This window comes from Argopecten irradians, chromosome 13, assembly GCF_041381155.1.
Source record: "Argopecten irradians isolate NY chromosome 13, Ai_NY, whole genome shotgun sequence".
Taxonomy (NCBI): domain Eukaryota; kingdom Metazoa; phylum Mollusca; class Bivalvia; order Pectinida; family Pectinidae; genus Argopecten; species Argopecten irradians.
This window is the reverse complement of record NC_091146.1, coordinates 12,029,719-12,047,377: the sequence shown is the minus strand read 5'-3', so window position 1 is coordinate 12,047,377 and position 17,659 is coordinate 12,029,719. Positions and strand designations below refer to the sequence as shown.

General features: G+C 38.5%; 1 protein-coding gene and 1 long non-coding RNA gene across 2 annotated transcripts; one reads left to right on the top strand and one right to left on the bottom strand.

The window, feature by feature from the left end:
- Positions 1 to 3,074: 3,074 nt before the first annotated feature.
- LOC138306226 (uncharacterized) lies at positions 3,075 to 3,835 on the top strand. The gene is made up of 3 exons (XR_011205812.1): positions 3,075 to 3,221; positions 3,417 to 3,481; positions 3,755 to 3,835. It is a non-coding gene; the product is annotated as an uncharacterized lncRNA (long non-coding RNA).
- Positions 3,836 to 6,229: 2,394 nt separating this feature from the next.
- LOC138306345 (uncharacterized) lies at positions 6,230 to 7,558 on the bottom strand. The gene is made up of 3 exons (XM_069246778.1): positions 7,457 to 7,558; positions 6,995 to 7,182; positions 6,230 to 6,696 (listed from the first exon to the last, which is right to left on the bottom strand). The coding sequence occupies exons 1-3, from the start codon at positions 7,535 to 7,537 to the stop codon at positions 6,393 to 6,395; spliced, it is 573 nt and encodes a 190-aa protein (XP_069102879.1). The 5' UTR covers positions 7,538 to 7,558; the 3' UTR covers positions 6,230 to 6,392.
- Between the last annotated feature and the right edge of the window lie 10,101 nt (positions 7,559 to 17,659).

Here is a 17,659-nt window from a genome sequence, read left to right as displayed (position 1 = left end):
CAACATTGTTCCACTTTGTACACTTCTACCTTTGTCTCGTACAATGTACATGCATTAACACATCTTACCGAAGATGCTAGGCAATTTGATTCATCATTAAATGATGTATGTGCATTCCAGTTCGAAAATTTTTGCATAAATTAAAGAAAAGTGTAAGGAATTCAAAGAATCCTATTGCTCAGTTGGCTAAACGTGTGTCGGAAATAGACAATTGCAAAGTAAAAAATGACACCAAAACGCCCTTGTATTTCGTCAAGAAAAAAGGACAGTTGTTTCCTCTTGGACGATGAGTCATTTGCATTTGTACGTAAACAGCAAGACACAGGGTATCTTTGTGATGTGTACAGTATATGCAAGCTAGACAATTTCTTCACGAAACCATGCAACTCCAAATTAATCAACATTGCTGTTGTGAATGAGAGATCTATTCAGAGGGACGCTCGTCAACTTTTGTTGGAACATAAGGCTCTGACAAGGAAAGTTGTGTGTCTGCCTTATAGGAATGGGTTTCTTTTACTGCCAATGCTCCACGGCATTGAAAGAAGATAATTATTGGTTTTGCATGTAAGTAATTATTTGTATAAACTCTGCTTGAAGTAATCTTAATCTGCATGGATTTGTAATGCTAATAGAATAATAACTTTTAATTAAATGGTATCAAAGATAGAATTCAGATACCTATGTTAAAAGTCATAAGTTTCAGTCAATAACAATGCAATTTTTCTGTTGCGTCTAATATATTAAAGCAAAATTGATAATTTTATTATTATACATCTAATTTGTAATCAGCAATTGTCAGATGCATTAGTCAAACCTTTTGATGGTTTACTTTGTAGATGTCGGAAAAACTTTGGGCGAGAGCAGCATGGGTGGAGGGGAATCAGGAGGAGGAAGGTGTTATCCCCGCCTGTTGGATTCAGGCAAACAAACAAACAAAATTTCGGTGGCCAAATGTGAACGCCATCAAAGCATTGTCTGCGATGGCAAATCCAGGGCAAAATTGGTGGGAGTTCAAGTTGGTTAAAGTGAAACTAAAGTCAGGTAATTATGTTTGTAATACTAAAAGTAAAAAAAAAGTTGTATAATACATGTATATCATCAGTAATGGCTAACAAAGGCCTGGTTCAATAAAATAACTTGCTTAAGTTATGTTACTTTCCGTTTTTCCTTGATTAATTTCTCCCTTTGTCTTGTAATTGAATTTGGAAAATTACATGTTTTACAGTACGTTACAGCTTAAACTGAATAACGTATACGGTATGTTTACAGCTGACAAGAAGGCGTGTGAGGCACATGACCATACAACAACAGTAGAAAGTTCATCGGATGAAGATTTACTGCCAAAAAAGCGAGTGCCTAGGAGGAAATCGTTTCCCGACTTTGATGTTGGTATGTAATAATGGTAACATTGTGTTATTTTATTGAAATAAAAGATTGACTTATTCATATCAAATATAATTAGTTACACTTAAAATAGATTGTGAAGCCTATGTTAAAGAAGACTAAAGAATAAAATAAATCAAAATTCCAATGTTCCGTTTCTCCTGCATCATTAAATGTGTAACATTTTAGGTGTAACATTTCAGGTGTAAACTCTGAATCCCACTCAGAAACCAGAGATAAACAACCTGGAGCAAACCAAAATAGTACTTCCAGTAAAGGTAAGAAATTATGCAAAACATTTTCTTCTTCTGATTGTTTGGAATTTTGAATTATACATGTACATATATATGATATTAGAATGATGAGACATAAAATATTTAAGAGCATTTTTATTTCCTCTGTACTTCCAGCCATTACTCCACCTCCTCTCCCGAAGGTACCACCCAAGGTATCAGCTGTGGACATTTCATGCACTGATTGCACTTCAGGAAGTCGACAGAGTATTGTGTTAGCTGAAACACAAAGTTGTTTGAGGAGACAGAGAGACAAAAGTTTAAGTAGTGAAAGGAGGTTTAGAGAGGAAAGTAATGAAAAGGAGAGAGAGAGTTATAGCGGGAGAAGTAATGAGGAAGGTAGACAAAGTTTTAGAGAACGGAGTATGGGTGAAAGACAGGGTTATAGAGACAGATGTGATGATAGTTTCACAGAGCGAAGTGGTGAGAGGCAGAACAGATACAGGAGTTCTAGAGAGCGAAGTGGTGAGAGGCAGAACAGATACAGGAGTTCTAGAGAGCGAAGTGGTGAGAGGCAGAATAGATACAGGAGTTCTAGAGAGCAAAGTGATGAGAGGCAGAATGTATATAGGAGTTTTAGAGAGCGAAGTGGTGAGAGGCAGAATAGATATAGGAGTTCTAGAGAGCGAAGTGGTGAGAGGCAGACTAGAGATATAGGAGTTCTAGAGAGCGAAGTGGTGAGAGGCAGACTAGATGCAGGAGTTCTAGAGAGCGAAGTGGTGAGAGGCAGAAAAGATACAGGAGTTCTAGAGAGCGAAGTGGTGAGAGGCAGAATGTATATAGGAGTTTAAGAGACCGAAGTGGTGAGAGTCAAAGTAGGGATGCGAGATGTGACGAGAGGCTGAATAGAAGTCTTTCAGTGCGAAGTGACGAAAGTTTCAGTGAGAGACAAAATAAGAGTTATCAAGACAAAAGTGATGAAGGTAGATATAGTAGGAGTTGTAGGGAGAGTAGCGATGCGAGACAGGGTATGAGTTTTAGAGGGAGAAGTAATGAAAGGGAAAAACAGAGGTCAAGAGAGAAAATAAATGATGAATCATTTCCTGCATCTCAAGATAGCGAAAATGAAAGTTCACTGTCACATGGCCACAAGCACGAGAAAAACACCAGTAGACAAAGAGAAAGTTTCCCAATGCCAGTAGCTAGTAAGTATGTAGTACTATACAAAACAGTGTGAATGCAAAAATTTGATCTTGTATTTTTCTTTCTTTTTCTTTTCGAAAAGTAATGTTTTTAAATAAAAATAAATTACTATTTCAGACAGCTAGTTTATGTATTATTTTCATATTGAGCCACAAGATCTATCTGATCTAGGGTTTACTCACCAATATCATTTTTAGAGCAATTGGAACAGAGAATTATGTTAACTGATTTATACTTTCAGGATTTCAACGCAAAGTGCTGAGCATGTTGGCAGAAATAAGAGATCAGCATAAACATCATACCGTGGGGAACATAAAGGCACATTTTAGTCAAATGAACACGTTGGATGAACTGAAATCATTTGAAAAAGACCTGGAGCAATTGGAAAAACAGAAAGCAGTGGTACGTAAGAGTTCATTATTGGGTTCTTGTATATATATCAGAGCACACAGATATTGGCAGTTAATTTGTTGGCTTTGTGCAATTTTACGAAATATATTTCAGTAGTAGATGTGATGTAATTTTTATTTGGCTTGGAATCAAACACAATAAATTGTTAGCGACAACATTTTAGATTTTAATCATTCTCTTTAATAGAAAGACTATATATCAGTGATCGGAGGGGTTGATGGAAATGACCATGTGAAAAAATCAATGCAAAGGTAAGTTCAAGCATGATATGTGTATATAGTATATATTTATATTATATAATAGATGTTATATTAATTGGTAAATTATGTGTTGAACTGCATATTTATTTGTTATTGAACTGTAAATTTACATTATGTCATGAACAATTATATCAATATAAAATCATATTTACTCGGTATTTTTAAATATGAAACATCAAGTTAATATTTAACTAATTATCTAAACCAAAGTTTTTTTGATTTAGGAAAAAAGAAGATAAATAAAATATGGGTTTTTTTCTTCAGTTTCCTCTCTAACGCTCTGATGGCCAAAATGAACCTATGTGGGAAGAAAAATAAATTTTCCTTTGGGACAACGACTTTGTGCAGAATCATAACTGGTATGTATAACAGTCTGTTATAACTATGTTATTTTTGTAGAAATCAAATATAACTAAATAATGTGATAATTAGGAATGGTCTGATTGATATCTTTCCAAATAGTTACCAAAAGTCATAGATTTTTTATTTCTATGTTATCTTTCGTAATAGCAAATTATATGTGCATGTTTTCTTCTATATCGACTACTTGATAAGGCTTTTGTAATGATTATATTTTCCAGAAGTGATCATTGAACACCACCAGACCACAATCCATTGTGCACAGTATCTCAAGTATGCTCCCGAACGAGCAGGTGGAGGAGGCCGGCGGGCCACCGAGGTCATTGCGTGACAATAAATATTAAATAAAAAAGAAGTGTTTTGGTTTTTTATACTATTGAAGGGATATAAGGTTGGATTATGCTAATTAATGCATAACCAGCTATTTAACAACGTTGAATCAACACTATATTTCAACATTGAATCAACGTTGAAAATATCACAACGTTGAAATTTGGTTCGTTGACCCACTTTTCAAAATCTAATATAAATCGACTGTTTATTCAACATCGCACTTCAACGTTGATTCACTGTTAGTTACAATGTATTACACATTGAACAATAATATATTTCATTTTCAGAGTGTACGTCCTGGATAGTCACATACTTGTATTCATAGTTTTAGTTAAGAATATATAATAGTATTTTAGTTAGGGCAAAACGACCGAGGTTCGGACGCTTTCAGAAATCCTTCTAAAGATTGTCTCCCTTCTTACCTCTCTCTGTTACTCTATAACAGCTTTAGTCTGTATCGACTTTCGGAACCTATCTGGAAGGATCCGCTTCGCAAATTTCTTGGGTTATGCAAGGTATGGATAGGGAAAATAACTTCCGAAGTTCCCAATGTGTTTGGTCTATGGTTCGGACGCTTTTAACCGTGGTTCGGACACATTAACCGTTGTTCGGACAACCGACTCTTTTATGATATTAAAACATTTTATCACGAAATAATTAGAATTAAACAAACAAGTTTCAAGTTTTTAGATTCTTTATAAAGTCCCTTTGAAGTGACAGAAAAGTATAGGCCTGGAATGGCTCGCAAGGAATGCGACTAAACACTGATTTTTACTGGCATTTTTTGTTTTGTTTTGTTTTCTTAAGCTCTTTCCGTTCCAACGCTTCTATTTTGTCCTTATATGCCTCATGGGACGTCAGGACAAAGAAGGATTTCTTTTCCTCTGTCTTTCTTTTCTTGGGGGGAACAACAACGCTAGGGAAAATGTCGACGTCCTCTTTAGAACTAGCATCGTTTGACAAGGCATCAATTAGCGCGGCATCGTCATCGTCGACTTTCTGTATCTGAAATATCGAGGATCAAATTTCTTCATTTCGAATTCTGTATTTGGTAAGTTATATAGATATTTGCCCTTGTTACATACTTTTTACGAAATGCCATGCGCGTATATAATTTCAGTTTTAAACCGTAAATCAAAAAAGAAAATACATATATACACATCTGTAAACGTTCTCCAGAAAAACATGATATTATGTATACAGACATGCATAATTAGCTAGGTAACTGATGTTTTATAATATGTAAAATCAACACACCCGTGATTTGTATAATTTCCATGTCAGATATACTTTGTCACCGGGAATGTCAATCCCTTTGTTGAAGGCAGACAGGTATTCCGACCTTTTCTGCGTGCTAAGCGAACACTCCACAGCAGCGAGCGCAAGGTCAGCTGGACAGGTTTCATTATCTGTAGAACTGGGCACATTATGGACAAGGGTGCCATCATCTGTTAATGTGCAGTTCAAATCCACAAGCGAAAAGGATAGAAGTGGATCATCAGGTAGCGCAAGCAAAGTGGTTACATCTATAAATATAAAAAGCAAATTTCCATATCGATATTGAATATATTTATACATTGACCGTACTGTTTGGTAATGGCCTTCTAAGTCATACATTCATACTATTTAATAGTATTAATTTGCATCACCTTTTTTTGTTCTTTGACTACTGGTATATAACAGCAGCAAAACCAGAAACATGTCTTTCGACTTGAGATATCTTTTCTTTAGCTCCAGTCCACTTATAGGTTCGATCTTTACCGGAGACAGACATTAAAATTTACGCCAATCTTGTGATGTATTACGTGGCATTGTACAACCGGAAGTTGAATGTAAACGTATTTTGTAAAAACCATTGTACACAAGTGACCCTCTAATTACCTTTATCTGCTAGGGGTGCTGATTTTAGATCTAGTACACTGTCGGTAGGTGCATGACGATTGTTATCACCTTCCGTTGAAATGTTTATGTCTGCATTTGCTTTGTCGCCATCTGTTGAAGTTATGGATTTGTCATCTGAACAGAGATTAGAGATGGACAAATTGCTTCAAAAATACTGAAGATAAGTATCAATATGCGTTTCGTAATCGACATGTTTACCATCACTGTAATTCCAATAAATATATACAAGTAACGGAAGCCTGATGGTTCAATTCATGCAAATGAGTAATGTTTATTTATTTATCTTTAAATTCATATCGCTTATATTCTAAAATTGATAAACGATCAATTTCAAACTACAAATGAATCTACTCTTGGATTCACCTTTAATGGACTTTTCAGCGTAATGTTTAGATGGCTCATACGCTTCTTCTGGTATGGCGTTTGGATTGAACGGACAAATCCCTGTAGCAACAAAGCCATTACGAAGTTTTTCTGGCTCTGCTACCATGCTTCCCCACACTTTGGAAAACAACCTGAAGAAATTGGCATGCGAGACTGTGCACGCTGTCTCTGCCATCAAGTTACTAAGCTGTTTTCTCCATTTTGTTTTCATTGGTCCGAAGAATGTTCTAAAACGATAATCAATGTCAATCAAACTACAAGGACTAAAATGCCATTTGAATAAGTATTTCAATTTAACGTAACACCGCTTTACCGAATCGCGGGGTTGTCGGTCGGTCACAAAATGTTTCCATGTTACAGGGTCTTTTTAGTTGGTTTACTATTCCGACGGACAAAAATATAACATTAGTGATGTACAAATTAATGTATAACTTGAAGGCGAGGTAAAGGTATATGAACTCAATGACTGTAAGTGAAGGCAGTCAAATATATAGGTAAGATTTCAGTCATGTGTCGTATAATTACCTGTCCAACGGTTGTAACCAGTTCGATGTGTGAGATGGTAGCTCTATCAAAACAATTCTGTTTTGGATAGCAGAATTGATAATTTCGACATGATGATGAGAGTCGTGTCCATCGAAAATGAGTGCCTGGGGGCGCTCTGGTCCGATGTTCTTTAAAAATACGTCTTCAAACCACAACTGTGCCAATCCCTTAAAAGGTAGTATTTCAAAAGTGGCATAATAGAATTGCAGTTTTTTTTATAAAAGCTAATAAATTTGTCTTACGTACTATTAACATATACGTTCAATTTTCAGGTTTATGAGATAAAGGAAGACCGGAGTACTTGGAGTAAAAAACATTAACCTATGAAAAGTTTCCAATATTTCAAAGAGTATTGAGAGAATCTCTGCATATTTTGGGAACATATATTGTTCAATGACCTTCAATTACAATTGAGATACAGAGGTTTGACTCCAAGCTAACCTGTTTGGTCCACCCGGATTCCGACACACTCATCATTGTACCGCTAGGTGCATTTTCTGTGTCCCAGGATCGTAATGCCATTTTTGTTTTACCCTTGAAAATGAAATGGTGGGCTATTCAAATCGCTTTTCGTCCGTGGTACGTCGTCCGTCCTTCCGTCCGTCCGTTAACATTTCTTGTTACCGCTAATTCTCCGAAAGGGCTGAAGGGATCTTTCTCAAATTTCATATGTAGGTTCCTCTAGGGCCCTAGTTGTGCATATTGCATTTTGGGACCGATCGGTGAACAAGCTGGCCGCCAGGCCGCCATCTTGGATTTTGATAGTTAAAGTTTGTTACCGCTATTTCTCAGAAAGTACTGAAGGGATCTCTCTCAAATTTTATATGTAGGTTCCCCTAGGGCCCTAGTTGTGCATATTGCATTTTGGGACGGATCGGTCAACAAGATGGCCGCCAGGCCGCCATCTTGGATTTTGACAATTGAAGTTTGTTACCGCTATTTCTCAGAAAGTACTGAAGGGATCTCTCTCAAATTTTATATGTAGGTTCCCCTAGGGCCCTAGTTGTGCATATTGCATTTTGGGACGGATCGGTGAACAAGATGGCCGCCAGGCCGCCATCTTGGATTTTGACAATTGAAGTTTGTTACCGCTATTTCTCAGAAAGTACTGAAGGGATCTCTCTCAAATTTTATATGTAGGTTCCCCTATGGCCCTAGTTTTGCATATTGCATTTTGGGACGGATCGGTCAACAAGATGGCCGCCAGGCAGCCATCTTGGATTTTGACAATTGAAGTTTGTTACCGCTATTTCTCAGAAAGTACTGAAGGGATCTTTTTCAAATTTTATATGTAGGTTCCCCTAAGGCCCTAGTTGTGCATATTGCATTTTGGGACGGATCGGTCGACAAGATGGCCGCCAGGCCGCCATCTTGGATTTTGATAGTTAAAGTTTGTTACCGCTATTTCTCAGAAAGTACTGAAAGGATCTCTCTCAAATTTTATATGTAGGTTCCCCTAGGGCCCTTGTTGTGCATATTGCATTTTGGGACCAATCAGTGAACAAGATGGCTGCCAGGCCGCCATCTTGGATTTTGAGAGTTAAAGTTTGTTACCGCTATTTCTCAGAAGAACTGAAGGGATCTCTCTCAAATTTTATATGTAGGTTCCCCTAGGGCCCTAGTTGTGCATATTGCATTTTGGGACGGATCGGTGAACAAGATGGCCACCAGGCCGCCATCTTGGATTTTGACAATTGAAGTTTGTTACCGCTATTTCTCAGAAAGTACTGAAGGGATCTCTCTCAAATTTTATATGTAGGTTCCCCTAGGGCCCTAGTTGTGCATATTGCATTTTGGGACGGATCGGTCAACAAGATGGCCGCCAGGCAGCCATCTTGGATTTTGACAATTGAAGTTTGTTACCGCTATTTCTCAGAAAGTACTGAAGGGATCTTTCTCAAATTTTAAATGTAGGTTCCTCTAGGGCCCTAGTTGTGCATATAGCATTTTGGGACGGATCGGTCAACAAGATGGCCGCCAGGCAGCCATCTTGTATTTTGACAATTGAAGTTTGTTACCGCTATTTCTCAGAAAGTACTGCAGGGATCTTTTTCAAATTTTATATGTAGGTTCCCCTAGGGCCCTAGTTGTGCATATTGCATTTTGGGACGGATCGGTCGACAAGATGGCCGCCATCTTGGATTTTGATAGTTAAAGTTTGTTACCGCTATTTCTCAGAAAGTACTGAAGGGATCTCTCTCAAATTTTATATGTAGGTTCCCCTAGGGCCCTAGTTGTGCATATTGCATTTTGGGACCAATCAGTGAACAAGATGGCTGCCAGGCCGCCATCTTGGATTTTGATAGTTAAAGTTTGTTACCGCTATTTCTCAGAAAAACTGAAGGGATCTCTCTCAAATTTTATATGTAGGTTCCCCTAGGGCCCTAGTTGTGCATATTGCATTTTGGGACGGATCGGTGAACAAGATGGCCACCAGGCCGCCATCTTGGATTTTGACAATTGAAGTTTGTTACCGCTATTTCTCGGAAAGTACTGAAGGGATCTCTCTCAAATTTTATATGTAGGTTCCCCTAGGGCCCTAGTTGTGCATATTGCATTTTGGGACGGATCGGTCAACAAGATGGCCGCCAGGCAGCCATCTTGGATTTTGACAATTGAAGTTTGTTACCGCTATTTCTCAGAAAGTACTGAAGGGATCTTTCTCAAATTTTAAATGTAGGTTCCTCTAGGGCCCTAGTTGTGCATATTGCATTTTGGGACGGATCAGTCAACAAGATGGCCGCCAGGCAGCCATCTTGGATTTTGACAATTGAATTTTGTTACCGCTATTTCTCAGAAAGTACTGAAGGGATCTCTTTCAAATTTCATTTGTAGGTTCCCCTAGGGCCCTAGTTGTGCATAATGTATTTTGGGACGGATCGGTCAACAAGATGGCCGCCAGACCGCCATCTTGGATCTTGATAGTTAAAGTTTGTTACCGCTATTTCTCAGAAAGTACTGAAGCGATCTCTCTCAAATTTTATATGTATGTTCCCCTAGGACCTTAGTTGTGCATATTGCATCTTAGGACCGATCGGTCAACAAGATGGCCAACAGGTAGCCATCTTGGATTTTGATAGTTGAAGTTTGTTACTGCTATTTCTAAAAAAGTAATGAGGTGATCTGTTTCATATTTCATATATGTTGTATGTTTGAAAAAGTTTGAAAAGCAGAGAAAAGATCCCTCTTTCCATTGTCAGACGTAGATCAAACTTTGGTGGGCGCCAAGATCCCTCTGGGATCTCTTGTTGTTTTACCCTTGAAAATGAAATGTGGTGGGGAAAGGACACCTTCTGCGTTACCGCATGCTATGAGGGTGATCGTTTCTCTAGACCCAATCTTTGTGTGCAGATATTTGGCTCCTTTCCTGCTCAAATAAAAATTCAATTTACAGACTACAAACCAAATATATACGTGTATACCTTCTGCTTTTTTTCAGTATAAAATTATTTCCTTTTTTTCTCGTAAATTGACCAAAACTTTACATTGAATGTATACAATATTGCTTTTATCAGTATATCATATGATATTCAGTGAGTTTGATTGTGAATTATTTTGTATATGTATATACGTATCACGAGCGTAATATAACTTATAATCTGGAACGATATTCATTGGCTGTGTCGGGAAGGAAATCTATAGCGACGACGTCCTGACAAAAACAACGATGTGAACTATGGATTCAGGAGGACGGAGCAACACGGTATACTTCCGTTGGTTTATGGTGTTTTTACAGATTTAAGTTGTCTTAATTCCATATTAGATAACAGGAATTTTGCCTTTATATACTTTTTGTTTTGCTATTTAATGTAGTGTAGAAGAGTTTAGAGTGGACAGAAGAGAAGTAGTGACCCAAAAGTATGTAGCCTGGCCATATGTATAAAATCGTATACTAGTATTCATGGTTTCGTTGACGTATACATATATGTACTACACGCTTTTAAGGCAACTGAGGTAACAAACAGGTAATCAGCAAAATCATATTGGCCACCTTGTACAATTCGTGTAAATGTGTGTTTGAAAGTGTAAAATAAGAATTTTGACCAATGGATTATACCTTGCAACAATTTTTTCTGGTTCTTCTGCCAGAGTTATGTAGGTTTCATCCATATTCCATATTCTGGTGGGGTCGTTTAGTATGCCGCTATTCTTCAATACATCATGCATTGCATTGAAATACCCCGAAACCCTTTCTTTGGTCATCATTTTGTGTCTCACAGAAGCGGTTTTTTCTGGTGTTCTTAATGACACATCATCATGACGTTGCTTTAGAAGTCGCCACCATTTTTCTGATGGCGTTCCATTTTTGAAGGCGCATTGCTTTTTCTTCGCAACCTCGCCGGCATACCTTAAAAAAGAGGCTTTAGAAAAGCCGATGCCCTGTTTTGCCCTTTCCTGGGCAAATGTTATGAGATGTCTTTCGTCATCAAAAGACAGCTTGCTGTTTGCACCGTCGGTGACATTTGATTGTACCCTTCCAGACACTCTGTCACCGAGCGTTGAACGCGCAACACCATGTTTTTTGGCAGCGGCTCTAACAGACATTCCCAGTTTGGTAATGTCATGATATGCTGCCAAAAGTCCTACTGGATCGCTTTTTCCTTTTCTGCTTCTCTTTTCTGACATTTTCTGCAATAAGAAATGGGAAAAACACAAAACACTAGTAAATATCTTTTCATTCTATTTAATCAAATTATTGCGCTATTAAAAGATCGTAATGTCAAGGTCAAACAGCGTGGCTAGCTGACGAAGCCTCTCCACACTCGAATCACGGCATTTGAAGCCGAAATTGCACTTTTGCTGTGGCCCTGTTGACTTTTTCCAACGTTCTATGCTTGCTTTAGCTTTCACATAGAGCTTACTGCAAACAATGCCTTCACGGAATAACTTGGCCACAGCAAAGGCATCAGTTCTCCGCAAATACGCAACTCTTCGTTCACAAAGTTCATCTCCACATATACATATAGCATTTATGTCTTTAGGATTGTCGGCTTCATGTTTCGCGTAGTGAACCAGGCCAACCTCCAACTCCCGTCGCCCCCAATGATGCATTCCCACAACATATAGGCCCCTGACGACAACGTTTTTCATACTGAAATTAGGATACATACATGTATATTATACAAGAAAAATTAATTTAGAAACATCAAAATTCTATAAGCATGAGTTTCGGTTTACTCTTCAAATGCTTAACTACGAGTGGTTAGACAAAACTTGATGTTTTTCAATTAATTTTTCTATATATGTATATATATATAAGCTTATTTATATACATAAAATAAAATAACATGTCCATGTAATGGATAGTAAATAATAACAAAATATTATTTGTTATCTTTTACAAGTATACATGGGGAACGACCGAATTGTTTTACTCTTTATTTATTATATACATGCATATAAGATAATTTTATACATGTATATAAGTTAACATAAAATCAACAAGATTTCTTGTGAGCGCGTTCGCTTCTCCATGGCAGCCCGATGGGCCCTCGGATGGACAAAAGTACTCACAAGTATGTTCGTCGTTTTTTTCTTTTTCTTATATATATATCTCATTTTTCTACTAATATATAAAATTAGAAAAGTTAGCATTTTGTGAATGTCAAAGACGTCAAGTAGGTATACGTACAGTACCATGATTCGGACACTTCAGAAGCCGTCCGAACGATGGTCAAATTGACAGAATTTCGTGTCCGAACCAAGGTACATATTATGTTTTTGTTCTCATCTCCATTTTCTCAAAATCGATTTTGTTAATTTACTTGTTATATGATTGTTTCAATGAATTTGAATCAATGTCATATAAAAAACAGTATAAAGTAGTTCTGGCTTTCATAAGACATTAGACACACTTACTGATTACAATGCCAATACTTACTTTCGAACGTTGAATGAATCACAAAACCGGAGGCAAAGGTCTCTCAAATTTTGGCGCGTTTCTAACTTGAACGGTCACGTGACCTATAAAAGGGCGATTCTATTTTGTAAAACGGTGAGCGGAATGGAATTTATTTATAGGCTATAATCGTTCCGGATGCAGAATTAAAAATTATTTTCCGGAAAAAATGTCCGAACTTTGGTTTAATTTTACAAGCGTCCGAACCTCGGTCGTTTTGCCCTATGTGTTATACGATTTACTAACACCCTTTATCTGTGCCCCTTTGACGTCACACTGGTCACTTAGACACGTGACAGCTGACCGATTCTGCGCGCGATACAACAGAGCATTTTGAAATTAGACCAACAGACTAGAACTAGCCAGTAGCATCTTTTAGAAGCCTCCATATCTATTCGAACCAACATTTTATATGGTATCGGCGCATACAAGTTGTATCGAGTTCGTGCCCCAGGCAAAGCGGTCTGTGTCACACACAGGGTGCGTCATAATATATGAAATAGTCGATATGGAATAAAAGAAATGTATGGTTAATCAGCGTTCTTGTTTTAACCAATACCCCTGCAACACACATATATATAAAATATAGGCCCAGAGGGCCTGTATCGCTCACCTGGTTTGTAATGCCAAGTAATGTTCTGAATACAGGTTCAATGTTTCTTTTTTGAAGGAATTATAATATTATCCTCTAAATCCCCTATTGGGCCCCACCCCTCCTGCCCCCAGGGGGTCAGAGCCAAAATTTATACAAGTTCTGTTCCCCTTCCCCCAAGGATGTTTATGGCCAAGTTTGGTCACAAACCAAGCAAAACTCTAGGACAAGTAGCGATTTATAGGATTTACCTCTATTTCCCCTATTGGACCCCACCTGTTCTGCCCCCGGGGGCCAGAGCCAAAATTTATACAAGTTCTGTTCCCCTTCCAAAAAGGATGTTTGTGGCCAAATTTGGTTACATTCCATGCAGAACTCTATGACTAGTAGCGATTTAAAGGATTTACCTCTATTTCCCCTATTGGGCCCGCCCCTCCTGCCCCCGGGGGACCAGAGCCAAAATTTATACAATTTCTGTTCCCCTTCCCCCAAGGATGTTTGTGGCCAAATTTGGTTACATTGCATTCAGATCTCTATGACTAGTAGCGATTTAAAGGATTTATCTCTATTTCCCCTATTGGGCCCCGCCCCTCCTGCCCCCGGGGGACCAGAGCCAAAATTTATACAATTTCTGTTCCCCTTCCCCAAAGGATGTTTGTGGCCAAATTTGGTTACATTCCATTCAGAACTCTATGACTAGTAGCGATTTAAAGGATTTATCTCTATTTCCCCTATTGGGCCCCGCCCCTCTTGCCCCTGGGGGGTCAGAGCCAAAATTTATACAAGTTCTGTTCCCCTTCCCCCAAGGATGTTTGTGGCCAAATTTGGTTACATTCCATTCAGAACACTATGACTAGTAGCGATTTAAAGGATTTACCTCTATTTCCCCTATTGGGCCCCGCCCCTCCTGCCCCCGGGGGACCAGAGCCAAAATTTATACAATTTCTGTTCCCCTTCCCCAAAGGATGTTTGTGGCCAAATTTTGGTAACATTCCATTCAGAACTCTATGACTAGTAGCGATTTAAAGGATTTATCTCTATTTCCCCTATTGGGCCCCGCCCCTCTTGCCCCTGGGGGATTAGAGCCAAAATTTATACAAGTTCTGTTCCCATTCCCCCAAGGATGTTTGTGGCTAATTTTGGTTACAATCCATGCAGAACTCTAGGACAAGTAGCGATTTAAAGGATTTACCTCTATTTCCCCTATTGGGCCCCGCCCCTCCTGCCCCCGGGGGGTCAGAGCCAAAATTCATACAAGTTCTGTTCCCCTTCCCCCAAGGATGTTTGTGGCCAAATTTGGTTACATTGCATTCAGAACTCCATGACTAGTAGCGATTTAAAGGATTTACCTCTATTTCCCCTATTGGGCCCGCCCCTCCTGCCCCCGGGGGACCAGAGCCAAAATTTATACAATTTCTGTTCCCCTTCCCCCAAGGATCTTTGTGGCCAAATTTGGTTACATTCCATTCAGAACTCTATGACTAGTAGCGATTTAAAGGATTTATCTCTATTTCCCCTATTGGGCCCCGCCCCTCTTGCCCCTGGGGGATCAGAGCCAAAATTTATACAAGTTCTGTTCCCCTTCCCCCAAGGTTGTTTGTGGCTAATTTTGGTTACAATCCATGCAGAACTCTTGGACAAGTAGCGTTTTAAAGGATTTACCTCTATTTCCCCTATTGGGGCCCGCCCCTCCTGCCCCCGGGGGGTCAGAGCCAAAATTTATACAAGGTCTGTTCCCCCTCCCCCAAGGATGTTTGTGGCCAAATTTGGTTACAATCCATGCAGAACTCTAGGACAAGTAGCGATTTATAGGATTTACCTCTATTTCCCCTATTGGGCCCCGCCCCTCCTGCCCCCGGGGGGTCAGAGCCAAAATTTATACAAGTTCTGTTCCCCCTCCCCCAAGGATGCTTGTGGCCAAATTTGGTTACAATCCATGCAGAACTCTATGACTAGTAGCGATTTAAAGGAAATGTTGACGGACAGACGGACGACGGACGGATGACGGACGACGGACGCCGCGCCATGACATAAGCTCACCGGCCCTTCGGGCCAGGTGAGCTAAAAATATATGATTAAATTGTATTTATGGTGTAAAAATCTCCAAGAAATAGTATTTTAACATAAAAAATAACCTCGGTTAATCGTTTTTAAAAATAACCTGATTTAAGTGATGTATTACTTTCTCACAACGCCAAATGTACACGATCATACGATTGTAAGATCATAGTGATTTACATTGTTTGTTTCTGCTATTATGACAAACTTGGGGCGATATAGCTTTGAGGCGTGATGATAGGTTTGGGGCGTTATGGTTTCAAATTTGGGGCGTAAAAGTATATAGATTTGGGGCGAAACGAGTGCATTTTGGGGCGAAACGGTTTTGGGGCAGAGCGTCTGTCTATTCAATATCTCGTCTTCTAAACGCTTACAATACAATGCACAATCTCGATTATCAGCAATTAAAGTTGTTGCATTTTTTCTCGTTTCAATTCGATGACTCAACACACATGTAAAATTAAGCCTTTTATGTATGTTCAAGTGCACCAGGTCTGTTAAGAAGTCTTTAGGGAACTTCACATCCCGAAACTGGATTAAAGTTTTCCTGATACTTCTTGTGCAGCAGGTGATTGAGTTTGTTCCTCTGGCTCTCGAAGATGGCCTTGGTGAGTCCTGCTTCTTTACGATGCAAATGTGTGTTGCTCCTCGACTCTTGAAAGTTTCTACCAATGCTACAACACAGTTAAAGATGTCCCTTGGTCTTGACTCTGCTGTGATGTCTATTGTTAACCCTTCAAGCGCTGCTCTGTTTTCCATAGTAAACTACTAGCACTGCTGAATTAATTAAAGGATTTTAGCAAAAATACCCTTAGTGATTTGAAACTGTTGTATCTTGAAAAGTATTTGCATAATCTCAATAAAAGTTATGAGAAAAAATATTGTTGTTATCTCTACTTTTAATTTGTAGTCTTGGATCAACATTTTCACCATTTGTTTTACCTATACAGGTGAAAATACAGGTAAAAACAGGTAGAAATTACACTTTTTCATGAAAAGATCAATGTTTGTTGCAAATTATTAAAGGATATTACCACCTACACCATTTTGGGAGGAAAATGAAAAATAAATACAACCACATATACATAATTAGGCACCTGGATAACCAGGTAGCAATAGATATTCAGGTACAAAAACTCGTTAAGGTAAGAACAAGCAATTTTTGAACATTTTCAATTTTGTTTTGCTTAATTATCATTTTGGGCTTCTTACCATTATAGAAGAACAAATTTACTCTAGATCAGAGTCAGAATCACTGGTGTTGCTAGAATTAGGGTCAATATTCTCTCATTTTAGTCCAGCTTTATAATTTTTCAAGGTGTGATAAAGGCGAAAGCAAGGCGAAATACAAAGGGCCTTTTCACATAACGGACACCAAAAAACAGTCTGTGTACGCTTCAACTTTTCCTGAATTCTTTTTTTCTTAGATGCATTACACACATAACAGTCTTGCGCTGGATGTTTACGTTTAGCTCCAGGTTTGGCAGGTATGTGCTCAGGGAAATGTCTACCAGTGAGCCTCTCTGGTATGTCTCCAGCCTTGCGACCACGACGTGCAGGTTTGGGTGCTCCATTGCCTTCCTCCAGCAAACTCTCTGCTACTGCCAGTATGAATTCTTGGTGATTTTTCTTTTTGACTCCGTGGAAAATTTTGAATACAGAATATAACTATTTACAATGCATAGATTCATCAGGTGAAAAAACAGTTTTTTGTACCATTTTAGAGTTTTACGTAGACATGAGTAATATGATGATACTTGATCTGATAAATCCACGCCGCCCATAAATTGACAGTATCTTTGAATACATAAGGGCTTCAATACAGGTAAATTTGTTGCATGATCGATTTTGTCTAAAACACACACCTGTGGTTCATGTATATTTGTTAGCATGACCACATCTCTTTTGTCATGATAACGAATACACAATAAATTGTTCTTCATTCTAGATACAATATCACCTTTTTTTAGTTTTGGTCTACTTTTCTTTATAGCCTCTGGAACTCCCTTTCTATTTGATCTCAGTGTTCCACAAGAATATGTACCATATAATTCAAGCGTGTCAAACAACTCTGGTGATGAGGAAGTAATTATCC